The sequence below is a fragment of the Perissodus microlepis genome, chromosome 10 (assembly GCF_051167445.1).
Source record: "Perissodus microlepis isolate ML-2025 ecotype Zambia chromosome 10, ASM5116744v1, whole genome shotgun sequence".
NCBI lineage: Eukaryota > Metazoa > Chordata > Actinopteri > Cichliformes > Cichlidae > Perissodus > Perissodus microlepis.
The window spans coordinates 6,299,290-6,325,932 of NC_140470.1; the positions used below are offsets into that span (position 1 = coordinate 6,299,290).

Genomic DNA, 26,643 nt, shown 5'->3' on the forward strand with positions numbered 1-26,643 from the left:
TCACTGGATTCTGACTCTGGGTGACCCCCACTCTGCACCCTGTGATCCACAGCCAATGTTACTGTACGGTTTTCTGATAAAATTAAATCCTAATCCATTACTGAACAAAATGAGTTCATTGAAGTATTTGCTTAACTACAAGAAATTTCTTTCCACACACAATTAAAATTTTTCAAAATGTCATTCACACACCACCTCAAGTAGCAACTTTAGTTTTAGACATTATTTATTCAGTGCTTAATCACAACAATAGCCACCTTAAGGCACTTTACATAATAAGTTAAACCTTACAATAATACATACAGAGAAAAACCCAACAATCATATGACCCCCTATGAGCAAGCACTATGAGCAACAGTGGGAAGGAAAAACTCCCTTTTAACAGGAATAAACCTCCGGCAGAACCAGGCTCAGGGAGGGGCGGCCATCTGCCTCGACTACTCGATGCCTCGATTACTGATTTCTCATATTACTACTACACAGTTTAGATATATTGTTATTCATTATCTGTCATCACACAAATCACACAAAAAAAATCAAAAAGGAAATACTTAAAATACGTGCTCAAAGCAAGAATGTTATACATATTGTGTTTTACACATGTGTTCCTCAAAACACCAATAACAACTATAAGCAGATTATTCAAGTAGCTTTCACTGCATGTGGAATTAGGTTACACAAAGCACACACTTCCACTCTGTCTTCTGAGCACTGCTGAGCTGTTCATTTGTCATGTCCAGGCATTCAGAATGGAACCAGCAGTTGCAGTTATCACACTGGATCTGTAAACAAAAAACATATGAACTTTCATAAACACATTAAGTAAATAATTCTATGTTTTAATCAATTATAATCCTTAAAGACACAGAGTCAAATACTTTGTTGTAGATAACATAAAACTATTTTTAAAAATACTATACCCACTCAGTGATGGAGGGTCCTGGATTAGGTGGTTTCGCCGTTGCACACATGGCACAGTTGTTGTCACTGTCAAATGCTAAAACATAATATATATATATGTTAGTGTTCATCAGTTTGACACAAATAAATATGTCCATTTGAAGAAGATATTACACACCGGAGGCCTCAAGTATTGTCTGTGCAAATGTCCTTCGTGCCTGGGCCATCTCTTTTTTTGTCGTCCAAAATGTCATTTCTGGTTTATTTGGGAATGCTTCCATTACTTCTTTGGCCATCTGAAATCAAAACAAAAAATAAAATTTAATTGAAAACATCTGCAAACTGTTAAAAATATTATATAACTCCCCAACAGCTTGTGTCAGAACAAATGACCAAACATCCTCCCGCTTCTCTCTTCTGAGGGGCACCAGACAGGGATGCCCACTCTCCCCTTCACTGTTTGCAATTTTTACTGAGCCATTAGCAGCAGCAATTAGACAGGCTACAACAATTAAGGGCATAAAATGTAAGAATATAGAACATAAAATCAGCCTTTATGCAGATGATGTGTTACTTTTTCTCCAAAACTCACAAACCAATATCTCTGGGGTAATTGCATTGATAAATTCCTTCTCAAGTGTCTCAGATTATTCAATTAACTGGTCGAAATCAACAGTTCTTCCGATTAATTGCTCCTTCCATAATTCTTCTCCTTCCCCACTGCAATGTGGAAATATAAAATATTTAGGTATTAATGTCTCTCCTAAACTTTCAGAATTAACTAAATTAAACCACATCCCACTTTTAAAGACAGTAGAAGGCGACCTGGCTAGATGGAAATCTTTACCCATATCACTCATGGGAAGGGTCGCCGCTATAAAAATGATGATCTTGCCAAAAATAAACTATTTATTTTCAATGATCCCAAATAAGCCATCACAAGATTGGTTCAGATCTCTAGACTCGTACATTTCTAAATTCCTTTGGAAAGATAAACCCCCACGTATCAGCTTAAAAACACTACAAAGGACCAAGGATAAAGGAGGATTAGATCTGCCTAACTTTAATCACTATTTTTTAGCCAACAGGCTTCAGTTCATCTCTAGATGGTTTAAACACACCCTCTTAGATGAACCTTGGATAGATGTAGAACAGGCACTATGTAATAACCTAGAAATTTCAGACCTACCATTTATCAGCTCAAACATCAAACGACATGAATGCTTTAAAAGCATCAATATTAGCTCTTCTCTGACAGCATGGTGGGAGTTTCTAAAAATGACAGAGTCTTCATTAATCCCATGCAAACGTACACCTATCTGGAACAATCCGGACATATTACAAAACAATAATATGATAAACTTTTCAGATTGGAGTTGCAAAGGAATTAAATACTTGGAACATATATTGGAAGGAACAGACTTTATTTCGTTTGACAGACTAGTTATACAATATGGGATCAACAAGAAACGATTTTTGGAATATCAACAAATTAAATCCATAGTAAAAAAGAAATTTAATCCCAGTGAAGCTGAATTACAAACACCACCAAGTGTGGTACAATTTTTTAGTCTAAAACCCCCCAAATTATTGTCTAAAATATACAGAACACTTTCTAAAATAGATGAATCAATATCCCTTCCTATTGCAAAATGGGAAGCAGATTTATCAATCAACTTAGACCCAAACCTTTGGTCTCAGATATGCTTAAAAACCTTTCAATGGATCAGAAATCCCAGTTTGCAATTAATAAAATACAAAATATTACACAGAGTGCACTATACTGGTCATAGGATGTTCAAGATGGGCTACACGCCTTCCAACAACTGCTCACACTGCACAGCAAATACACCGGACAATTACATCCACGCTCTTTGGTTCTGTCCACCAGTTCAGAAATTTTGGCGTGAGATATGTGAAGACTTATCAAAGTGTCTGAAATGTAACATTCCAGCCTCCCCTTTAGTATGCTTGCTGGGCAACTTGGATGAGGTCACTGCAGAAATAAACACAGCCCACGTTGTTTTTACGGCCCTATGCATTGCCAAGAAAATGGTCCTCATTAACTGGAAAAATAAAAATAATCTTAATTCTAACCAATATAAAAACCATCTAATAGATCACATTAGTCTTGATACAACCTCTGCCATCACATTTGATCAATCCCTTTGGGCTCCTTTGATCGGCTTCATCACCTAGTGGGGGTGGGGGGTCATGGTTTGGTCCTGCCTTCGCTATTGTGGTTGATATGGGGGTAGGGATGGCCTTAGGGCGTCTGGGGAGTCCCTAGGGACGTTTCCCTGGAGGGCCTAACCTGGGGGATGTGGCCACGACCTGGTTAGAAGCTCTGGGGCTCTTGGATGGTGTTTTCCTTGTGGCTGCGTACAGCGGAGATGGGGGAGGGTCTGTGCTGGCGGACGTTGGTTACTGGCCTGGTAGCCTGGCTGCCCCTGGGAGGGTCCGGGACGGGCGTGGAGGCTTAGGGGTCTGGGGGTGCTCCGCCCCCCGGTCTGGGGTGCTGGCCGGGCCTTGGGGGCTTGGGTCCTGGCTGTTGTGTCGCCGGAGCAGTGGGCGGGTGGGCGCAGGGGGGCTCAGCCCCAGTGCAGGGGACCTCTGGTGCATCGGCCCAACTAGGGGGCTCTCTAACTGGTGGGGAGGTTGTTATATCTTTGCAGGTGGTCTCCTCACTACAGGAGCTCACTCTGCAGGTGGGGGGAGAGATATAGGAGAGGGGGAGAATGAACTCAACCTGGGTGTCTATTGTCTTGTGTAGTTTGGGAGATGATTGGATGATGGGGTGGGTGCAGTTTTCTCTGGGGTGGAGTCGGGTGGGCTGCCCCGGACTCTGTGGGGCTGGGCGGTGCTGCTGCTGCGGGCCCCGGTCCGGATGGGCCTGGGCCCCCTTGCCCTGGTGGGTTCCAGAGCGTGGGGGTGCCTACTGGGGTCAGCGGGGGAGCTGGCCCCAGGGAGGGGCCGCTTGCCCCTCCCTTTCTTCCCTCCCCATCCTCAGCTGCCTCCCTATTCCCGCTCTACCACACCCACCCACACACGCAGGGCTTGGGGTGCAGGTATGTCACCAGGGTGCAGGCACTCCCCCTCTGTCCCCTTCTGGCCGCCTGTGCCTCAATTTTATTCTGCAACCTAGACATCCACATTACTCACACTCTCACATAACACATACATATAGGGCCTTGGGGGTGGGCACGTTTTACGGCATCCAGAGGATGGTCGTTGTACTCCAACCCACCTCTGGCGCTGGTGCCCTACCCTCAATTTTAAATGCATTTAGACACTAAGGGTTTTCGGGAGGAGCCGTGCTGCTTTCTGAGAGGAAGCTAGTACCATGCTCTCCTGAGTTTTAAATGCACTTTAGAACAGCACACAGCAACACTACATATGAGCGGGCGTAGGGAGGTTTGAGGTCTTCACTCACCCCGGTTCTGTTGGCCGTCAGGGCTGGGGGGCTGGGAGGAGGTGCTGGCCGTCAGACTGGGGTCTGGGATGCGGGGCCTCCCTGCTACTGCAGATAAGGAGGTGGTCCGCTTGCCTCCACCCCAGAGAGAAGGGTTACATCTCCTGGGTCTAGGTGCGGCTTGCCCCTCTGGGGGCGGGGGTACCTGGACCTGGGATATAGAGTATGTTTGGGGAGTGTGGCTGTCTGTGCAGTGTCTATTTGTGTCTGTCTACACGTTGGGTGAGTGCCGAGTATTTGGTTGTGCATATGGGGGTGGGAATGCACGTCTGTGTCCGCGTGTGCCTGTTTGTCTGTGTCTATATGTCAGGTTGGGTCTTAGACTCAACCTCTCTGGGTACATCTCAGGCCCTCTAAAGTACGGAGGCCTATCTCCCCTCACCACACTCCCTGCCGGTGGCTGATGCCCTCAGACGTTGGTGTGTTGGTGGTCCTTGTCGTCTGGGGCTGGGCGCTCATGCATGTACCGGCTCACTCCTGGTGGCCAATTGGCGGGGCCAGGCGCCTGTGGCCCGGCTGGGCTCCTTCCGGGGGGTGGGATGCCCTCAGGCCTCTGGCCTCTGGGCCTGAAGCTCGGTCCTCTCTGGCACAGCTGGCTGCCGGCAGAGCCCGCGGGCACGCCACTGCAACCCCCTCTGGCCTCTGCTCCGTAGCTGCGGGGTGACCTCTCCTTTGGGGCTCTACTCAGCTCTTCCCAGGAGGGTGGCACGGTTCCCCCCCTTTTGGTGGTCCTCCTCGGGTCCTTGTACTCTGGGGCCTCTGGATATCTGAGGCCTGGATCTCCTCCATACCTGCTTCATACCCTGGTGGACGGGGCTATGGCTCCCCACACTCCCTAGCAGATCGTTACATGGAGAAACCTTTGGAATACAAGCATGCTGATCCACACAGGTATGCACACAGGTGTACACACGGGTGTTCACAGACACGGACTACACCTTTCTTGGCTGCTGCCTCAAAGCACATTGTGCGCTGTCTATCTTGCGTGCTGCACAATATCGTTTATTATTTAGTATCTACTGTTATCTACTGCTAGCTAGTTTATTGTGATGGTGTTGCTTTTATTATGTTGCTCTTTGTTGTTTGCTTTCTCTTCTGTTTTTTTTTCTCCATACAGGTGATCCAGGTGTTTTGTTTGTTTGTTTGTTTTTTCCTTTCTTCCCCCCTTCTCACCGTCTCTTCTCCCCTTTGGTTTTCTTTCTCTCCCTCTCTTTCTTTCATTCTTTCTCCCTGTCCTATCCCCCAGTCATGTCTGTCCCGTTTGTAGCAACCGAAAATAAAATAAATTCATAATTATAATAAAGGTCAATCAAATGGACCAATATGGCAAGGCCATGATGATCCACTTGGTAAAATAAATCCGCTTGGCATCTTTCTTGGCCTTAAGACAACAATTCTGATGGCTAAAGATCCAAACGGGACACAAAAAAAAAAAAAAAAAAAAAATGTAAATGTTACACTTCCTGTTTACACAATTTAACCTTTTAAGATTATTTTAACTTCCCCCACCCCCCACCCCATCTTCTTATCTAATTTTACAGAAAAATATTATTGCGTTAATGTGGTACCATACCATGATGACCATTACTCCGCAGCTAGAACCATCCCGTTGAAATGGATGTGTCAGTACTCCTCCTCGAAGTCTCACATTCACCCAGTCTGTTTTGTTGTAGCATGTCCTCCTCATTTTGAAGTATTCACTTTGTGAACCAGGCACGTGCAGAGGGGGGGGCGGAAGGGGCTTGAGCACCCGCCCCTTTCCTGATGGGTGCCCAAAGTGCCCTTTTGTTGAGGCAATTGTTTTTTAAATTTTTAATTATTTTTTTTATATGTGTGTGCGTGCGGAGTCCTGTCTGTGCCCCTCAACAAAAATATTTAACTATTAATCACAGTTTTGCTAAATGAAAGGATCTGGCTTGTATTAGTCACATGATCACATTTAACCAATGATCGCCCTTGACGGCAGAACGCGCTGGTTACGAGCCGGGAACGAGCTCACAAAGAGCACACGCATTTTTTGCGGTCCGGAGCTGTAGGAGAAACACTAGTTAACTCAGAGACACAGACTGATGCGACAAAACCAGTAAGTAGGTGTACAGCGTACACTGTAGTGTATAGCACACAGGAGTATTGGCTTATTACGTACACGTTGGTAAGCTGTCTTGTTGCAACTGACGAACTGAAACAAACGAGCGTGCTGTGTTTGCAACAGCGCGACAAACATTACCTGTCCTTTTATTAACTGCACAAGTAGTGCTGGTCATAGCTGCTGGCTACCTGTGTAAGGCTGTCATGGGTCTGTAGCTCTGTCACCGTTTTAGTGAACATATTTAGTTTTAAAGTAAGTTTCCGGGCTTTTCCTGCCTTTCTGGAGGGATTATATTTCACTAAAAAACGATCTAATATGCATGTCCACATAATAATAATTATAATATTTAAAACACACACGCTGTATTTTAAAGAACATACATTAAGAAACAGATTATATTAGATTTATATTTTAAATAAGACAAAATGCTGATTTTACAGCAGCAAAATTATTGTATCTCTACAGTTTAAAAATGTAATAAGCTTTCTCCCTGCACAGAGTGGATAGTGAAACAAATGGAATCATCATAAATACATTATTTCATATTTATTACTTTTCCCCCTCATTGCTTTATTATTGTAGCTCTAGTAATAAATAATAAGGGAAGGATTCTGGATCAGCTCTATGATGGAAACTTGTGCCCACAGTATATACAGTATTCTGAAGAAGGTCTAAAATGTCACTGTGTGTGTGTGTGCATGTGTGTGTTTTATGTATATGGATTTTTAAATTATTACTCATGATATAACATTGTCCAGACATGGCTGGTAAGGACATGAGGAGGAAACAGTAGGAGCTGTGTGAGGCTACTAAAGGCAGTGGATCCCTCAGCAGCTGGATTACAAAGAGCACAGGTAACATTAACACATGTACCAGTTGTTGGAGAGGTATTCCAGTATAAACAAAAATAATAAGCACAACTGAAATGTTTTGCTTCTATAACATTTTTCTGTCATCATTTTATTATAGATTAAGTGTAAGAGTTGTTAAGTGTGGATAATTAAATTATAGTTTATTGCAATAGCAAGTTGTGCCTTGTTCTCAGATGGACAGCAAGTGGAGAGTGATATATGAAATGATGGGATGGAAGGAAGAAGAGAAGCAAAGAGTGATTCACAGTCTAGTTTATTTCTCAGTTTTTTGTTGCCTTATGGTTCCAAGCGCTGTCACCAATCTTTGCATTTTGTTATTATCTCATGACACTTGTTTAATCAGCTACCATCTCTCCTGTGGACTTTTTAATGTCTACAGTCTCAGATCAGCACAGCCCTGCCCTCCAGCACTATCAGCAGCAGGAGCAGCAGCAACACCTTAACAGCAACATTGTACCCATCAGGTAAAACATCGGCTACGTTTGCTTTGCCTTGTTGCCCATATTAGATTCTTGATGAATGTGTGTTGTTGTTATTCAGCCTGGTTCAATGTGCCCCTTTTTAGCTTTGAGCACCCGCCCCTTTAAACGTTTCTGCACGGCCCTGTTGTGAACATAACATAACAAATGAAAGATAAAAGTCACACAGAAAAAGACATATAATACATATCACTGTGTTTTTAATGGTGTGTCAGAAAGCCCTGTGCTCTAGATTATGTTACATGAAGTATCAAAATTAATAACATGTTCTTTTAAATCTACAAATGTTAACTGTCTCAAATATCTCACTGCTTAAACACTGTCAGTGTTTTTTTTATTATTTAAAATTACATATGTGTGTAATTTTGAATTATTTTTTTAAATTCTTTAAAGAACTGATAACCACGGATTTTATTAAACTTTCATCTACGACCATATGTTCACCTTTAGAAAAAGACCTCCTAAGTCCTCCTGTCACTTTTCTAATATTTTATGTTATTATATACATGTAATAACGCATAATTACCTGAATCTTTTGGCTGCACGGTCAGACTCTTCCTGCTCCAAAGAGTTTCTTGAAGGATCGACTAAATACAGACAACTGTCATCTGCATTTATGTACTGCGATAGATATATAAATTTTAAAAGTACATAAATTATGAAGAATGTGTTATTGAAACAAACTGTTTTCACAGAAATGCTGCTCGTACTAACCAGAAACTTCCAGTGTATATTTCCAATGTTCACAAAGGATAAAATGGCTCTGTAGTTCTCAAAGTTCACCTGTGACATATTAGGAATTAATTACAAATTTGCAACAATACTTTTTCCATTTATATCAAGACATTAATTAAATTTTAAAAAAATTATTCTAGAATATATAAATTTTTTTTTACCTTGGACAAACTTTGTCTCCTGATTAGTTCTCTCTCTCCATAGAGGATCACACCGCTCGTGTAGTGGTTCATAATGTAGATATTATTCCCCAGATTTAGCCGAATGGCCCAGTGGTGCAGGAGACTTTCAATGACCTGAGGAGTATAATAAATAACCTTTTATTACTTTGTAAACATGATAAAGTTTTGGAATACAAAGGTTAATAAAGATTTTCTTACTTACGTATACTCAGTATTCAGTCATGAGGATATGCCTGGAATGTAGATGTAAAGCAGTACTTACTGAATGTGTAACAACTAATGTTCTGCCCCAGCTTTAACGTTAACCTTATGCAGTACTTTTTTTTTTTTTTTTTTTAAATAACTGGATTACATACCTCTCCAACAAGCCAGCTGTGTGGTCTAAGGGTCAGGAACTCACTGTGACGTATGACAAAGTTGTTACCTCTAATCTGAGATGGGACCACAGAAACAACAACTTCCATTTCCTGTTGTTTCCACAAATATGCGACCTGTGTTTCAACAAGACAATAGTAACTAAATTCAAATAATTATTATGAGAACATTCATTGTAATCGATTACAATGGTTTTAAATCTAATTGTTAAAAGTATTTTATGTACCTGATGCAACACGAAAACATCTCCAAATTTGACATAGATTTTAATGTAATTTATTTGAGATGTTAAACTACATTAAGAAATTAAAAATTGAGTCAGTTACTGTTGTTTTTGTAATATTAAGGCCAGTAACATGTAAAAGTTACATTTATTGTTGGACTGACATTTGTCATTTTTCTGTGGTCTGTTTTTTTTTCATTCATCAACACATACATATAATAAAATCTAATATATAATTACAAAAATATATACAAACAAACTTGGTTTTTCAAACACATGACATAGTTATTGAATTGATTGTGAATGAGTTTGTTTGTGAAACATCACCTGTGATGCAGTGTCCTTTGTCAGACCGGTTGTTTTTCTCTCAAGGTGCTCTGTCCTTTCTAGTGTAGATGGAGAATCCTCTGGCCCCTTGATTTGTGGGTTGAATTTAAACGAAAATATTTGTTACTGCTGTGATCATTTCAAGTAATTTTTTTATTATGGAAAAAATTGCATTACATTTTGCATGAATTACACGTTATTAAGGCTGATATATTTCACATAATACTCACTAAGTGCGGTGATTACAAAATCATAACAAATGAAGAAGAACAACATAACTTGAATGTATTTAATGACTGCTACTTTTTGTGGCCTAATTTTTATTGCACAATTTGAAAAGGGTTATTCTATGCATCAAAGATGCTCTAATTCTTCAATTTCACTTGTTATTTCATAATTATTATTTATTCATGCTTATTGTTATAATTTTTTTTCTAACACTAAAGATGACAATTATACTTTAAAAATGGGTGTACTCACTGTCCTCCTGACATCAGAGAGTGGCTCCAAAAGGATCTCTTTGAAGGCCCTTTCCATTTCCTTCACGGTTGGATCATCGTTGTTTACCAGGTGTATTTCAAATGGAGGACTTGTGGGGTTCTTATGTTCAATGTACTTTTTGATTGTGGTGACTACAACATCAGCACAAATTGAGACTGGAAAATTGAATATTCCAGAGCTCACTGCTGGAATGGCAACAGAGGAAAATTTGTGCTCTTCTGCACATGTCATGACGTTCAAAATACCTTTAGTTAAAAGTTTCTTTGCATGGGATATCATGTGCACTGTTGGATCATTCTGCAGACACGGACCTACCAAATGAATCAGCTTCATGCAAGGTAGTTTGCCTGCTGTGGTAACTTCAACTTGTCCAGCCTTTAATTTGCCATTTTTGGCAATGAAGAGATCACTCTCTGCTTGGATAGTATGTCCTCCAGTAGCAGACAGTGCCTTTACAAGTCCACCCATGTGAGAGAGACTTTCATTAGCTGCATTAACAATTGCATCCACTTTGAAGGCACATAAATCTCCTTTCCATACTGTGACCGATGCTTTATTAGCCATGTATGTTGCTATTTTTTGCCAAACGGCTATTTGTTCCTGGCTCTCATCCTTCAAAGATAGACACATGTCAATTTTCAGAGTCATTTATGACAATAACACACAAAACATAAATGTAGACATTAAAAACATTTCTAAAAATACCTGGTTTTGACGAGCATCATATTGTTTGTGCTGTTCCTGTTTAAAGGTTTGAACAGTGGTCTTCCCTTTTACCTGTTAACAGATGACATTTTTGAATGACTTTATATAATAGAATATAATATACAAAAGAATATGGTCATGAATGAGACAAACTTGTTCTTTGTCTCATACATGTCTTTGAGATGTATGTAACAAGTGAGCATCTGTCCTGCTGTTGGTGTACCATACAGGAACTGATATGACTGTGTATGAGTGCCTAGTCCCCTTAAAAGACTCTGTCCAACAATTTCCTGTTAAAATCTCCCAATTCTTTTAATCTTTGGGCTGAAGGAAGGACAATACTCGGTGTATAAGTGCTCAATCAACAATCATTTATTTTCATACAATTCAACACTTATGAGCACAAGCCATCATGATGGGGAGACATGCATGAAGAGGGTCACAGCAAGTCTCAAAATGGTGACGGGTTACTCAGCTTCTTATAGCCTCTAGTGGCCCCCACCTAGTCGTAAAAGTCTAAACATTCACATTCTTTCTCTGTTACGGCGCCTAAGTTATGACCTCGGCTCCCTGTCTTTCTGCCCTCTGTAAAGGTGGGGGTATGGAATGTGGTCTGTCTCTTCTATTATCGGCACAAGGTCCTCTGCACACAACATTCTCTTCATGATTCAGCAGTATGAAATGTCAAGAAACAGTGTAACACATTCACAGCAGATCAAGGGTACAGGGTAATGCACACCTGTCTAACAAATCCAAAAATGGTCACATTCTTTTAACCCAAAAATATAATGGAAACTAGGCTACATACACAGCACACAATCTAGACTAAAGGATATTATATGACCTACAGCAGTTAACATAATTCAACTACTTTAACTACAGATATAAGATAACATATGATAACAGAATAATCTCACAATTCCCCCTTTTGATCTCTTAAAAAAGAGATCACTTTCAACAGACACTCCAGCGTTGCAAGGTCCGGTTCTCCTGGTCCTGAGGCCCTCCGTCCCCCTTTAACGGGTGAACCATATGTGGGATGACCTCTGTGTTTGTGCAGTTCAGATTCAAGAAAAACTATGATTACAACAACAAAGTACAGATGACACTCCCATCACTCTCCAGTTCTCCCACAGCTTTATTTGGTGCTCCAGTTTCCCACCCCCATTTTGGTGCCACCTTATACCTTTCCAATATACTCAGACTAGAACCTCTGTCTAAGGACCTTTTAACTTTTATTTTATTGCTGCAGCTACCAGTGTCTTCCAGTCGGGTGATTCTTCTTTCTTCGACCTCCTGGGTTAGACCACCCTTTAGTCGTTGCACAGATCAGGGGATTATTCTGCCCCGATTTCAAACAAAGATCTGTGTATTTTGGGGTCACCGCCGTGTCCCCCTTTTTACCAAGAGCCTCTCGAACCTCGTTGGTCTGGTGTTCCTAGATTTTCGCCAACCCCTTCGTGGTTATTGCTGTGTTTATGGGATCCATCTTCTCGAGGAGCCCAAACGCCATGACACTTGACCCCAGTTGCTGTCTCGGCAGTCCCTACGTCTGTCTCTGCTGTGAAGGATCCTCATATCTCCGTGACCTCGTCTGGTGTCTGTTCCTTTCTCTGCAAAGCAGAAAACCAAAACACCTCTCTCCTTAGCCTTGATAATCTAATGTTGTTATCCATTGTTCCTCTAGTGATTCAAAGTTGGTTTAGAATCTCATGTTCAGGACTCTCTGACCCAGGGACTTATTCTAATCATAATCTATGTGTGTAAGTGTTACGTCCCCACATAAAAGCTAGGCGATGAGGGTGGGGGGGCAGTAACAGTTGGATCCGGGTGAAATGAAAAGAACGCCAGGCAGAGGTATTTAGCACAAAATAAATCTTTATTATAATCAAATACCTCAATAATCATATAAATAGCAACAACAAAAAGAGACAGCACCGCTGCTTTAATGATAAATCAGACAGGTCAACCCAAAGAGATAGTGACCACTTCAACAAAGAAAACAACTATAAGGCTTCAACAGAAAAAGACAGCAACGCTGCTAGTAACAATACCCAGGCAGGCCAAACAAACTAATGGAGGCCGCCGTCACTTAAGGGAAACCACCGCTCAGTTAAGCACTACTCACAAAGAGCCACGCACGGTGGGGCTGGCCACACACAGCAGGCCGTTTCCATACCTAAACCAGTATCACACACTGACCAGCACAGAGGAAATCCACCAGAAGCCTCTCACCCCTCCACACTGCTCTTCTCCAGCTTATATCACCTCTGAGGGTAATTGGTGGTAAACGAGGGCAGATGAGCAGCAGGTGTGTCCTAAAGGAGAAGGCAGGGGCAGAGAGAGACAAGGGGAGGGGCAAGAAAGGAGGAGGAGGAGAGGGAGAAGACAACACCACGCCCACACACTCCCACAGCCTCACAGGATGTAACATTCCCCCCACCCTATATTCACACTATACAAAACACAGAATAAACTCATCACTATGCACTGCGTGAGAGTGCATCAGCTACCAGATTTTCAGTCCCTCTCTTGTGCTGGATAACCAGATCATAATCCTGCACCAGCAATGCCCAGCGCATTAGTCGCTGGTTGTGGTTGTACATGCGTTGGAGGAAAGTAAGGGGATTGTGATCTGTATACACCGTTACTGGAAAGGAGCTAGAGCCCACATACACAGTGAAGTGCTGCAAGGCCATCAGCAGCGCTAGAGCTTCTTTCTCTATGGTGGAATAGTTTAGCTGATGGCGCTTGAACTTTACAGAGCAGTAGCAGACTGGTTGACACACACCCTCTGCGTCGTCCTGCAACAGCACCGCACCAGCTCCGGTGGCACTGGCGTCGACCTTCCAGTTTGAAAGGCTGAGAGAAGTTGGGGGCGGCCAGAACTGGGGCGCTGCAAAGGAGGGATTTTGCAGACTCGAATGCATGCTGGCATTCCCCTGACCACTCAAAAGGGATTTTGGGGTTACATAGCTTTGTCAAAGGGGCCACAACTACTGCAAAGTTCTTGCAAAAACAGCGATAGTATCCAGTCATGCCCAGGAACCGCTTTAACTCCCGCCTAGTAGCTGGGGCCGGGTAGCTGAGGATAGCCTCGACTTTTGCCTCTACCTGCGAACCTGCCCGAAACCCACCTGTTTTCCCAGGTACGTGACTGTCGCTTTGGCAAACTCGCACTTAGCGAGATTTAGAGTTAACGAGGCGTCAGCCAATCGTTGAAACACTGATTGTAGGATGGCCACATGCTCTTCCCATGTGGCCGTGTATATCACTACATCATCCAAGTACACATTACACCGAGGCACATCCCCCAACACCAGCTGCATTGAACGCTGAAATGTGGCTGGAGCGTTTTTCATGCCAAACGCCATCACGGTGTACTGCATGAAATGGTCGGGTGTGACAAATGCAGAAATGTCGGAGGCTCTGGGGGTCAAAGGCACCTGCCAATACCCTTTAAGAAGGTCCAGTTTGGAAATGAATGTGGCAGGACCTATACTATCAATGCAATCCTCCATACGAGGAAGTGGAAAAGAATCAGAGACAGTCACTGCATTTACCTTTCGGTAGTCGGTGCAGAAACGTGGGGTGCCATCAGACTTGGGCGTAAGCAAACATGGGGAGCTCCAAGGGCTGTGGCTCGGTTTTGCCAAACCATTCTCTACTAAATAACTGACTTCCTTCTTCATCACCTCGCGCTTTCCCATGGGGCAGCGGTACGCGTGCTGTTCGATTGGGGTTGCGTCACCAACATTGATATCATGTTCACAAACACTAGTACGCGAGGGCACATCACCAAAGAGAGAAGGGTAAGAGTGCAGTAGGCTAAGCAAATCGCATTGTGAAGGTGACAGATGAGACAAGTGGGCCGTTACCTTGGCTAAGTAAGCTGAATTCGCCAACCGCCCACACTGTTGTCCCTCAGAAAGCATATGCAGATCGTCGTCAGCACTGGCCTCTACACTCAGCACGGTGGCAGAGACAGAGCTGGAGGTTGCTGCGCTGGCAACAGTCTCATGGGTTTCCCTATCATGGTAGGGTTTTAACATGTTAATGTGGCACAGGCGTGTTTTCCTCCTGCGTTCTGGGGTACTGAGGACATAATCTGTCTCAGACACCTTCCTCACTATAACATACGGTCCCGCAAATGGGCCGAAAGAGCAGAACCAGGCACCGGTAGCAACACTAAAACTTTGTCTCCAGCCTGAAAATGTCTTTTCACAGCCTTTCTGTCGTACCACTTCTTCATGCATGCCTGGGAAGTACACAGGGCCTCTTTTGCTAATGAGGTAGCACGTTGCCAGCGATCCCTACACGTCTTCACAAAATCTGCCACGTTAGTTTTTGGAACACCCCCACTAAGGAACCTCTCTTTCAACATCTTTAGCGGGCCCCGCACCTCGCGGCCAAACACAAGGGTAGCTGGGCTGAACCCTAAGGACTCCTGCTTAACATTGCGTATCGCAAACAGTACAAAGGGGACACCCTCATCCCAACTTCTGCCCGTGTCATGGCAGTACTTTTTTAGCATGGCCTTAAGTGTTTGGTGCCAACGCTCAAGTGCACCCTGCGACTCCGGGTGATAAGCACTGGACACAGAATGAGAAATGCCAAGGGAGATTAAAGTCTATTTAAATGCTCGGGATAAGAAGTTAGTTCCCTGGTCTGTTTGCACTGTTTTTGGGAGACCAAAGGTGGTAAAAAATTTGATTAGCGCCTTAGTAATGTTTGCAGTGGTGATCCTCCGCAGAGGAATTGCTTCGGGGAACCGCGTGGACAAGCACATTATGGTCAATAAAAACGGATTACCTGCCCGTGTTCTTGGCAACGGACCAACACAATCGACCAAAACGTGTTCAAATGGCTCACCAACAGCAGGTATTGGACATAGTGGGGCGGGGGGCACAGTTTGGTTTGGTTTGCCCACCAGTTGACACGTGTGACAAGTATTACAATACTTCGCAACATCTGCCCTCATTGCCGGCCAGAAGAAGTGCTGCAGAATACGGTCATATGTTTTAGTTATCCCCAAATGTCCTGACCATGAATGGTCATGGGCTAATTGTAGCACGTGCTGACGCAAACTAGCCGGGACCACTATCTGTTGGACTACACTCCAGTCCTCCCCTGGCGTTGAGGTCCACCTGCGCATTAACAATCCATCACAAACAACAAATGTCTGCTTCCTGTCTCCTGTCGGACAATCACTCTCATCTACGGCGGCAAAACATTTGGCTAACGACGGGTCCTCTTTCTGAGCGATAATAAGGGCCTCCCGTGTGAGGAGAGGGGGGGCTGCGGGTTCAGGAGCAGGCTCAGCTACTTCTTGAGCCAGTTCCTTGGCGTCAGGACCCACCTCCTCCTCAGAGGGCATCACATCCTTTTCCAAAATAGAGCCGACCACTGACTCTGACAAGTCAACCACTTCTCCCTGCCGATGGGCGTGTGACCAGGTGAGAACACCTACAGGAAATACATCCGGGTGCTGCCGGCTTAAAACATCTGACAAAGGACTTGGATCAGGAGTCTTTGTGACCTCTGGGGTAGGATAAACCTTCCCGCCTGCAATGTCATTGCCCATTATGAAATCCACACCATCAATTGGGAAGCAAGGACACACAGCTACAGGAAAAATACCACTTACTAGGTCACTCTGCACCCAAATTCGATGGAGGGGGGCGGGCACATAAGTCATTCCAACGCCTCTAACAATAACATCAGTGCCGCTGGCAGTCTTTTCATCAAAGGCAAGTGCACTGGCCAGTATGAGGGACTGTGAGCCACCTGTGTCACGTAAGATGGTCCCAGTACGCTCATCTTCAGGCTCACCAGAGAGTGACACTGCTCCTTTGAAAATGAAGGGTTTAAAACATTCATCAGGAGTTTCAGTGCTAAGGGGTCTGTTAACAGGAGAAGCGATTTTAATCAGCCCTATCCCTTTTGGCTTACGTGGTGTTGAAGCTGGCTGTCTTCGCCTGTAGGCCTCGCAGTCCGCTATTAAATGGCCAGATTTAAAACAGTAGAAACATTTCCGGTCTGACCTGGGACGAGGCACAGTAAGCGTGTTTGCATTTACCCCTCTGCACTCAAAGTCAATACCTACAATATATCAATCCGGACAATAACGCCAAACGAAGCTTACGACCTTCAAAAGACTGAGTGCCAACCCATTATGAGCACATTTGCAATGTGTGTATATTTAGTAAAAGAAATCAAAAATTAATGAACCATTTCTAAGTCTAATACATTATCAGCTTAAGTTTTACCATACCTAAATTATTAAACACACAAATAAAGTCATAAAATGTTCATAAAACCATTGTTTGATGTTCAGACTCAACTTCCCCCTTTTTGACACACTCCCATGTGTCAATTCATCGGAGCTAGAAAATTAAAAGAGAAGGTTAGTGACATCATATCTCAGAAAGTATCAGAAATTCTTCTCTCGAGTACCGTTGCTCCAGCCTTGTCATCCTGTATTAGAGAATAAAATCAATTTAATTATCATGTTAGATCTGTTAAACTCCTGGCTCCGCCCAGAGCCTGTATCCACAGAACTACCTAAAAACAAAACCTGTGTGTTAATATGAACTACACATTTGTCACTCCCTTTTTACCCACTGTTTTTCCCTCATTGTCGAATTCATCATCCTAATTCATCACTGAGCCCAACCATCACTCGCATCTGATAGTGTGGCACTGCCTATTCTTCTCTTAGTGTCACTGTTTTCAATCTGTTAATTAGAATCCTTAAACATGAAGTAGACTGCGTCCACAACAAGTCAACACAGCTGTAAATGTGGCCAATTATCAATCAATTAACATTCAATAACACAATGATTATTTTATGCATGCTTTAGTCAACCACTCACCCTGAGGATCTTCAATCCCGGAAAATTCCCTTCTCCTCATGTAATAAAGTCTGTCATCCTTCCATGCCCTGGTAACTGGTCCATCCAGAGCTGTATCATTTTGAAATGTACATACAACAAGCCAAACCACACCTTGGTCACACCAACCCTCTCTCCACCCTGTGGATGTCCAACTCCATCCTTATGTGGTTTGCCAAATTATGTCTATCCAGAACTCTGTTCTGTCTCTAAGTTTTGGAAATTTTATGCTTCTTGTCAATATTTGAAGAATTTTTACCATAAGTAAAAGTTATGGTGTTATCACCCCCATCAGGGCTTACCTTTCCCACTTTTGGTAATATTCCTCCCTCAAATATTCACAATTACCCTCCTTTGGTGTGAAAACTGTTGGTGTGGTCAAGTGGGTGCTATAGGAAACAAAAGCTCAGGACAGAACAGTTATCAGTCATGTGCTTCATACAAAATTTGCATATGTTTTATTTCATATTGATCCTCTGAGTGTAATGGTACATTTTAATTTGAATTTATCAAAACTAAACACAATAGGTTTTTCTTTCTTTACTTTGCTCTTGTTCTTTTGCAGTACCACATCCTATCACATGTCCCTGTCGGTTATATTCTACTTTTAATAATTTACTATTTCAAGCGAGAACCTAAATCACGTGGACCAATGTTTGTTATTGCATATCTCTATTCTGAATGTGGCAAGTCTACCATTCCCCTGTTATTCATAAACAGAGATGGGCACGCGTTACTGTAATCCGATTACTTTTTTCAAGTAACTTGACCAACACTGTTCATAAATATTGTTAAAGTTTTAGCGATTTTCCTCTATAAACTTTGACTTTTTTACAGTGGCCTGCTATGGTTAATAGTAACATATTCCAGTCATGAGTGATATCAAAAGTTTTCTCCACTGTAGCATTTGGCATTCCCAATAATATAACATGATACCTTAATCAAAACACAGCTAATATAGCACAGTTTTCTTAATGCAAACATCAGTAACTCAAAATTAGCAACCAAAGTGTTAAGTCTGCAGTTCCACACTCTCATGTGAAGCTACAGTCTCCTCCTCCAGTCTCTCTTATCCTCCTGCTCCTGCAAAAACAAAACAAAGCGAAGCATCCACCCTTCTCTTGCCGGCTGGGTGAATTGTTTGTCGGCATTTACTAATCCTAAAGTTGGTGCAGTCTTTGTCTCAGTATCAAGTCAGTCCATCACAGTCCAGTCACATGCATTCATCCACACACATTCATACCAGATGTTGCTGATAATGGAGTCTCACGCGCGACCTATTCGAGCATCCATCACCAGCAAGATGACATCATCATTTTAAAAGGAAACAATTCTTTGTTCTTTTGTTCTGGATTGACTCGCTGCAATCCTTTTAGACTCAGGACTTCTCATGTGATCAGTGTCCCATACAAATGAATTTCTCCCACGCCCATTATAATCATGGAGAAACACTTTGCAACTGTTTCCAGTAAGAATATTTCATAGCGCTTTAAATTTCAATCTTTCAGGCCTGGTTTAAAGAGCTGATTGTTAAATCATGGACTCACAAAATATCAACATATCACCACCGGTGGATCACACCTCTCAGATTTTCTTATCTCAGTGCACTGTAACAAAAACGAAAACAGACGTAACCAACAAAATACTACTAAAATAACACATACTAGGGCCCGTTGCAGACATGTCCAAGCATAAAACCATCTCTCTCTCTTAGAGAAAGAACACAACCCAAAGCTCACTGATAAAATCAAGCTAGCGCTAAGCAAAACCCGAAAATCAACCAGAAATTCACAGGAAATTTTTTGCTTCTCCTGGGACAATATTGTATGGGAATGAGAACCTCAGGTGCCGTAACACCTTTTGTTCCTCCTTGAATTAAATCTCAATCACAGAAAATGCGGTACTCCGACCTAAAACTTACTCTATTAGTTCATCATTTTCACTCTGTGCCACTGTTCCTCACCAGGGCTGTGTGAAGCACAATAAACAATTCAATCAAGGCCTTGAGCCATAAACAGACACCACGCACAGACATTGTTTTCACAACCAAACTGTTTTAGACCTTATTCCTTAAATCTACATAAATTCCCTCTGGGTGACATAAAACACATTCTAAGTAGTCAATGGCTTCTTATAACAAATTCTGTATATTTGGATGTTTGTGTGCAGCATTTTGCATATCAGCATAAGCATTTGTTAGCAAAGCATTCTTCAATGCCTCAGCATGTGTGTGTGTGTGCATCACTCTTCATTGCACAAGCGTGTGCATGTGTATGTGTGTGCATCACTTCTCAGTGACTCAGCATTTCAATTTAGGTGTGTGTGTGTGTGTCATTTCTCACTCAATCAACGAGTGCACATGTGTTCATGTGTGTATTTCACTTCATTCTGAATCGGTGTGTGTGTAGACGTGTGTGTGTGTGTTCACCACTTCCCTGTTCTGGTGTCTTGGGTAAACCACGGCCTGAAGCGTGCCCGGGGGTCCTGCCCTCCTCCTTTTCAGTCTGTTTGCGACCATTGCTGCTGCTGCTGCTCAAAGTTCTGTCCATCCTGGTTCTGACCCCAATTGGGGCAGTCCTTTCTCCAGTGTCCATGCTCACCGCAGGTGAAGCCTGCATCTTCTTCTGTGTTTTTGTCCATTCTGAGGTGCCTTCTGACCTCAGTTGCTCCTCCTGTCTCGTTCACGCCCTTTTTGCTGCCCGATCATCCGTGTTGGTCCATCACTGTCCTGCACAGTGTTAATGCAGAGTTGTTAAGGTCAGCATTCCTTTGCTCGGCCTTACTTTTCATTTGGGCTTGGCGGGCGTCTCGTCACAGCTCTGTCAGCTGAAGCTGTCTGAGAATTTTCCCCCGTGTAGTGAAACGGGCCTTGGTTTTAACGCTCTCCGTCTCTGCTGCATGAGATCGCTTTCCTGCAGCACTGTTGACATTTTCAGGTTGTTGTTGTGGGTCCAGCTGCTGCAGCGTTTGGTCGGGGTCACGTCGAAGATGGTAGAGGGGAGAGCAGGAGTCCAGGTCAGCCTCGGCTTCCAGGGCTGGCAAAGCAGCCTGTAATTAAACATAAAGAGAAAGAACAAAACAAAACAAAAACAAATGAACAGGAAAATGATGTTGTGTTGGCTGTGTTACAAAGAGAGGGGAGAAACACCAGGGCAGGCCCTGTGTCAGCCTTCTCTCCCCCTTTTTTTTTTTTTCTTCTCACGATATAATCAACTCATAACCCACCAAGTTGACAGGACGACATGCACATGTTCAAATTCTTAAGATCATGTTTAAACTCACAAAAGAGAAATTTCTTTCCGTCAGTAATCACTTGTGTTGTTCAATCAGCAGAAAACATCTCACAATTTGACTCTTAACCACTAAATTTGTTGTTTCATCACTGGTTGGTCATACCAGTCTCTTTTTTTTTTTTTTTTTTTTGAAGTTAAATTGTTGTCCTGCAACCCAGAGGGTTTATTTGTTAGTAATGGATAAACTTCATCATTATAAAACAACATGTGTATGTTAAATTTCCCTGCTTCAATCTTGCCGGAAAATCTTCATGTGTTCCTGAGTGTAAGCTGTTTTTTCATTGCGTGTGTGTGCATTTGTAAGCGGGTTATTTTTAACTTTTTCTCAAACAAGGCATTACCTTACAAGGAGCCTTTCTCTCACATTTCTCTGCTTGTGTGTGTTTTTGTTTCACCTTTTGTTATGATGCTCCGGACGCCTTCCCAACCTCCACAAGTCTGTTGGCCCCAATTTTATGTGTTAAAACTTCTCTTAATTTCTCCTCTAATTCTCTCCTCGCTGCTGTCTTTTCCACAGCTGCTGATTCTTGCTGAGTGTGGTTTCCATTACTATAATTTTGCTTCAGCCGCTGTGCTTGTGGGGGGCAGTTGGTCCAGGTCCGTAGCCACCTGTATTAACACACTAAGAGATTTATTTAATATCATTTTCATCACTGTTAAACAGATAAGCAGGCAACACGCCCACCTTTACAGTGCAGACTGCATGCCAGTCTCCCAACACATTCCTCTCTCTACTTCTCAGTAATTCTCCACTCTCCCTTTATTTCTCCTTTCTCTACGTCAGTTTTAAAACCCAACATATTTCACACCACTACTCACCTCTTACTACTTTAACTCCTCTATTCCTTTTTTCTTTTTTCTTACACCACAGAGTAATACACCCAATTATGCCCGTCTATCTCTATGTGGCTCCAAATTCCCTTTTTATTTAATTTCACACTCGTCAGGGGACAGGCAAACAACAATTTCAACCACTGAAGCGAGGAATTCAACCTTTTTCTTTTACTAATATAGAACTCAACCTTTGTTCGCAAAATGTGTCTTGTTCTAGTCCAGAATAAATGTAAACCCGTGATTACACAGAAGTTTCAGTGTTATTCTGTAGCTATGCGGGAGTCCTCAGTTCCCAAGTCACCACCTCGGCTAACCAGACGCCGCTGGACCTGCCTGAGCGTCCACAGACAGGGGGGTTGCCACACCATGAACAAGCTCTTTAGGGGTTCCACTCCCAAGGTTGCTACCCTAGTTACCTCCGGGCCGCGTCCGATCTACCGGTTGGGAAACCACTCCCGGAACTAATCCACGAGGCCCACTAGACATCAACCTTTGATCCTAAAATGTGTCTTTGCTCTAGTGTCCTCCCATTCACACATCAACCGTCACTGTCACCATGTTCATATTTCACACAATGAAACACACAGAGAGCGCGTCTCATACGCAGAAACACACACAGAAACCTCTGAGCTCACCTTTGAAAATGCAAGCGTACCACAAGCCAGACTCTATTTCACCTCTATTTCATATGCTAAACTTTGGCCGCATCTTAGAAGTTTTCCCCGTTTCTTGCAACAGAAGCCAGTCATAGACAAAATTAAATGTGGAGGCTGCAACTCTAGTCTCAACGTAGAATGTTTTTAGTATCTTGCTAGAGCCAGTTCCTATGACACACTGGAATTCAGCCTCAACTTATGATGTTAGTATCTCGCGCCAAAAACCAGACACCGACAAATTTAATGTGAAAATACGTGTAACTCAGCGAACAGATTAATTTGGAAAGCCCAATATGCACATTTGGTATTTATAATACAACAGGCTGTGCTTACCTTTTTATTCTGTTAGACCGGTCTTCTGTTCGCCTTGCCCCACGATCTCACCACAGGCCAAATCTGCCCCTCCTCAGCACACCAAAGATCCGGGTCACCAGGCACCAAGTTGTTAAAATCTCCCAATTCTTTTAATCTTTGGGCTGAAGGAAGGACAATACTCGGTGTATAAGTGCTCAATCAACAATCATTTATTTTCATACAATTCAACACTTATGAGCACAAGCCATCATGATGGGGAGACATGCATGAAGAGGGTCACAGCAAGTCTCAAAATGGTGACGGGTTACTCAGCTTCTTATAGCCTCTAGTGGCCCCCACCTAGTCGTAAAAGCCTAAACATTCACATTCTTTCTCTGTTACGGCGCCTAAGTTATGACCTCGGCTCCCTGTCTTTCTGCCCTCTGTAAAGGTGGGGGTATGGAATATGGTCTGTCTCTTCTATTATCGGCACAAGGTCCTCTGCACACAACATTCTCTTCATGATTCAGCAGTATGAAATGTCAAGAAACAGTGTAACACATTCACAGCAGATCAAGGGTACAGGGTAATGCACACCTGTCTAACAAATCCAAAAATGGTCACATTCTTTTAACCCAAAAATATAATGGAAACTAGGCTACATACACAGCACACAATCTAGACTAAAGGATATTATATGACCTACAGCAGTTAACATAATTCAACTACTTTAACTACAGATATAAGATAACATATGATAACAGAATAATCTCACAGTCCCAAGTAAACAGAGGAACTATGAGATAAAAACATCGTCAGTATGTGATGCCCGGTCCAGCTGTACAGAGAATATGCTAGTGTATGATTGCAAACTTGCTTGCCTGCAGTCAGGGCATGCAAGCTGTGCTTAATACAGTAGGTTTCCAAAAGACAATGATCACCCTTGAAAGCTTGTTTAATTCATATGCCCTTGGCCTACAACTGCTGAAAACAAAGCTGTACATGGTGTGACCAGCAAAAAGCAAAAAACCTGAGCTTCCTCCTGCACTTATGTCACCTATGGACATGCATTTTTTGGCATTAAAGTGGGGGTTCACTAAGGCCCATGCCTAGGTGTAATACAATGTCAAAACACATAAAGATTTCAGGTAATCAGTTGGAATACAGTTTGATAAAACATTGAAACATGGAGACGGATGATAATTTATAATTCATGCTTTATAAATAGTCAAAGCAGACGCTTTACCCCAGAGGACAAAAGGAGTATGGCAATCGGGAGGACATCACAAGGTTTAATTATTGAAAATAATGGGAACATGATGACTTACCTCAGTTTTCTTTTTCTTCAGTGGCAGTTCTGTCACTAACGGTGACACGTACACACCTTTTCGTTTAATGCGTTTGTCTTTCCAGTTCTCCATTTCCACGCGAAAAGACTGTTGATTACACATACATACTTTTAATGTTTACTTATTTTATCATCTCTTAATTCTATAGTCATAGCCAAATGTTTTCACTTTTTCTTAGTTTCTTGTTCTAGTTGTATAAAACACAATTTTCATTATTAGGAAGTTATTCATACCTTTTGTCTTGATTTTTTCATGTCTGCATATTCAAGCAGGAGGACATCGTGCATTTTTTGATAAATTTCCACAAAGTCATCAAGCCTTGTCAGTCTCTTTCTCTGGATACGGATTTTTTTCAAATCCCACTGGCTTTTCTCCATGATTCCTGGGGTTCTATTGTCTTGTGTAAAATTCTTAAATGCAATAGCACATTGTTTAAGTCAGTATCTATGTATTGTAAATTTATGTACAATTTATGTTTCTTTTTCACTTATTCTTCTCGCTATGATACCTGGTTCTTGGATTGCTGAATGTCACCATAGAGTTTACTGAGCTGCTGGTAAGCAGGACCAGTACCATGACGTCCAAGATCCCCTAAGGAGAATACAAGTAATTCAAAAACATAATTAAAATAGATAATTCAACATTTAGCACATTTACATTAATGAATAACTGACAATTTAAGATAGTAATACAACAAATAAAAAAACATACCGAGCATCATTGATGACCACAAAGTTGCATGTGGTAGAAGGTGATTTACCAGACCGGCAATAAATTTGGGTGCATGAAAGATGTTTCTTTCGCCCTCACAGTCCAGTGTTGCATTGTCAACAGTTGCCTGGAAATGGGTCTTCAAGGGGGCATTCTGAACATCAGTCTGTAAAACAGATATATATCTGTATTCAGCAAGTTATCAAAACAAAGAAAAATTAATTATATCAAATGTTATTGTGGTTTAAAATATATATTTTTAAAATAATGTGAATTCATTAATTCATTTGGGACAGACACAAGTAAAAAAGTTATTAATATGGTTACTTAAAAAATAAATCTTAGCTAACCTTGTAATCTTCAGCAACCACAGTCTTTTCATCCAAATCCAGGGTCCCCCTTTTTTGCATAAGGATTTTCAAGTTGTTGTAGTGTTTTGTTACGTTCCTTCCACTACAAGGACTGCAAAACACTATTGCTGCACTATGGACAACATCATCCATGTCTTTTAAGTTATCACAGCATTCAAGGAGCCCAAACACATGCATTCCAAGCCTGTAGTTCTCTGGAATGCTGGGAAAATGAATGAATGAAATCACTGTTAGTAGGACCTTTACATTACAAATCTTGTATTCTTTTTTAATTATTGATATAAATGTACACACTGTTTTTTACAAAGGTCCTTGGCATTCTTCATGACATGGCTCAAACATCGATGAAGAATGGGAATGTTGAATTGCTGTGCTGAATGCTGGCCACTCAGTAAGACATAGTACTTCTGCAGCAGATCCTCTAGACATGACAGGCCTGTTGTAGGCCTGATTACCAAATGCTCTTACCAGATCAGTCTGAAAGGCCTGCAAGAAGTATGTCACAGAGGCTGTAGTGTGGCCACATGTGACATATGTAGCAACTGGAAGAGGAGAAGCACCTTTGGATGGGTTTCTGACAACCAACTCATACACATAGTATGGTGGCGTTCCAGCACTTTCTTTTCTTATTATACTTCCAGTGGCATCAAAGTACACAATGTCTTCTTTGCATCTTTGATGAAAAACTGACAAGGTTTTCTTAGACCACAGCATTATGCCCTTTGGATGCATCAGAATCTTCTGCAGTACGTCCTTTTCAGTGTCCTGATACTGTTGAATTATCTTTTGTAAGCTAATCAACTCGTTGGGATCTGCTCTACTGGCTTTTCTTTCAGACCATGCAATGTTTTTCAAGACTTCTTTTGTTGGAGCATCATCCCTGTTGCCAGATTGGATCACCTTTTGTGGCACTTTCTGTAAAGACTCCAAGTACAAGCTCCTTGGTAATTTGTTTTTGAGGAGTTCTCCAGCACTTTGACGTGATTGTGCACGCACAGGCCGCCTTTTCAGCTCTTTGTTATTATGGCAGACCTCACCTCCTTTGAAAACGACTTCTGCTTTCAGTGTCTCTTCGTCATAAACCACCACAGCCACAGTGACAGGGCAGTCCTGAAATCTGCAGTACCCCATACACCTGAAAACTGGTGCCTTTGATCTTGAAGAGAGTTTTTTCACACCGTGTCTCCGAAATCCAAAACTGCAGTATGGATTAAGGGTTCTGATTCCACTGGCAATTATATTTGTCCACTGCAGTCCTTTAAATAGTCTTCCTGACTGATGTTGCCGTAACTCCTTCCATTCATTCTCATTCATGAAAAAGAAAGTTTTCTGCTGTGGCAAACCAGATGTGAAAATTTTTTCTTCTGAACTGCTACTGTCTG

At 42.3% G+C, this 26,643-nt stretch overlaps 1 protein-coding gene and 1 pseudogene across 2 annotated transcripts; both read right to left on the reverse strand.

Moving 5' to 3' along the window:
- Positions 1-195: 195 nt before the first annotated feature.
- On the reverse strand, positions 196-24,832 carry LOC146378684 (uncharacterized). Its single transcript, XM_084941624.1, has 13 exons — positions 24,829-24,832; positions 24,688-24,770; positions 24,413-24,589; positions 24,147-24,266; positions 9,655-9,732; positions 9,086-9,220; positions 8,709-8,843; positions 8,527-8,595; positions 8,339-8,433; positions 5,946-6,072; positions 1,079-1,196; positions 921-997; positions 196-782 (listed from the first exon to the last, which is right to left on the reverse strand). Exons 1-13 carry the CDS (start codon positions 24,830-24,832, stop codon positions 669-671), a joined length of 1,332 nt encoding a protein of 443 aa, XP_084797750.1. The 3' UTR covers positions 196-668.
- Positions 24,833-24,837: 5 nt separating this feature from the next.
- Positions 24,838-26,392, reverse strand: LOC146378685 (uncharacterized; annotated as a pseudogene). Its single transcript, XR_014801491.1, has 3 exons — positions 25,556-26,392; positions 25,241-25,463; positions 24,838-25,056 (listed from the first exon to the last, which is right to left on the reverse strand). The product of XR_014801491.1 is annotated as an uncharacterized LOC146378685 (transcript).
- Positions 26,393-26,643: the final 251 nt, after the last annotated feature.

Excerpts from the sequence above, each read along its gene's own strand:
- LOC146378684 (XM_084941624.1), bottom strand. Across the intron at positions 9,221-9,654 it reads CAAAGGACACTGCATCACAG|GTCGCATATTTGTGGAAACA; the intron begins GTGATGTTTCAC and ends GTTGAAACACAG. Across the intron at positions 1,197-5,945 it reads GCGGAGTAATGGTCATCATG|ATGGCCAAAGAAGTAATGGA; the intron begins GTATGGTACCAC and ends TTTTGATTTCAG.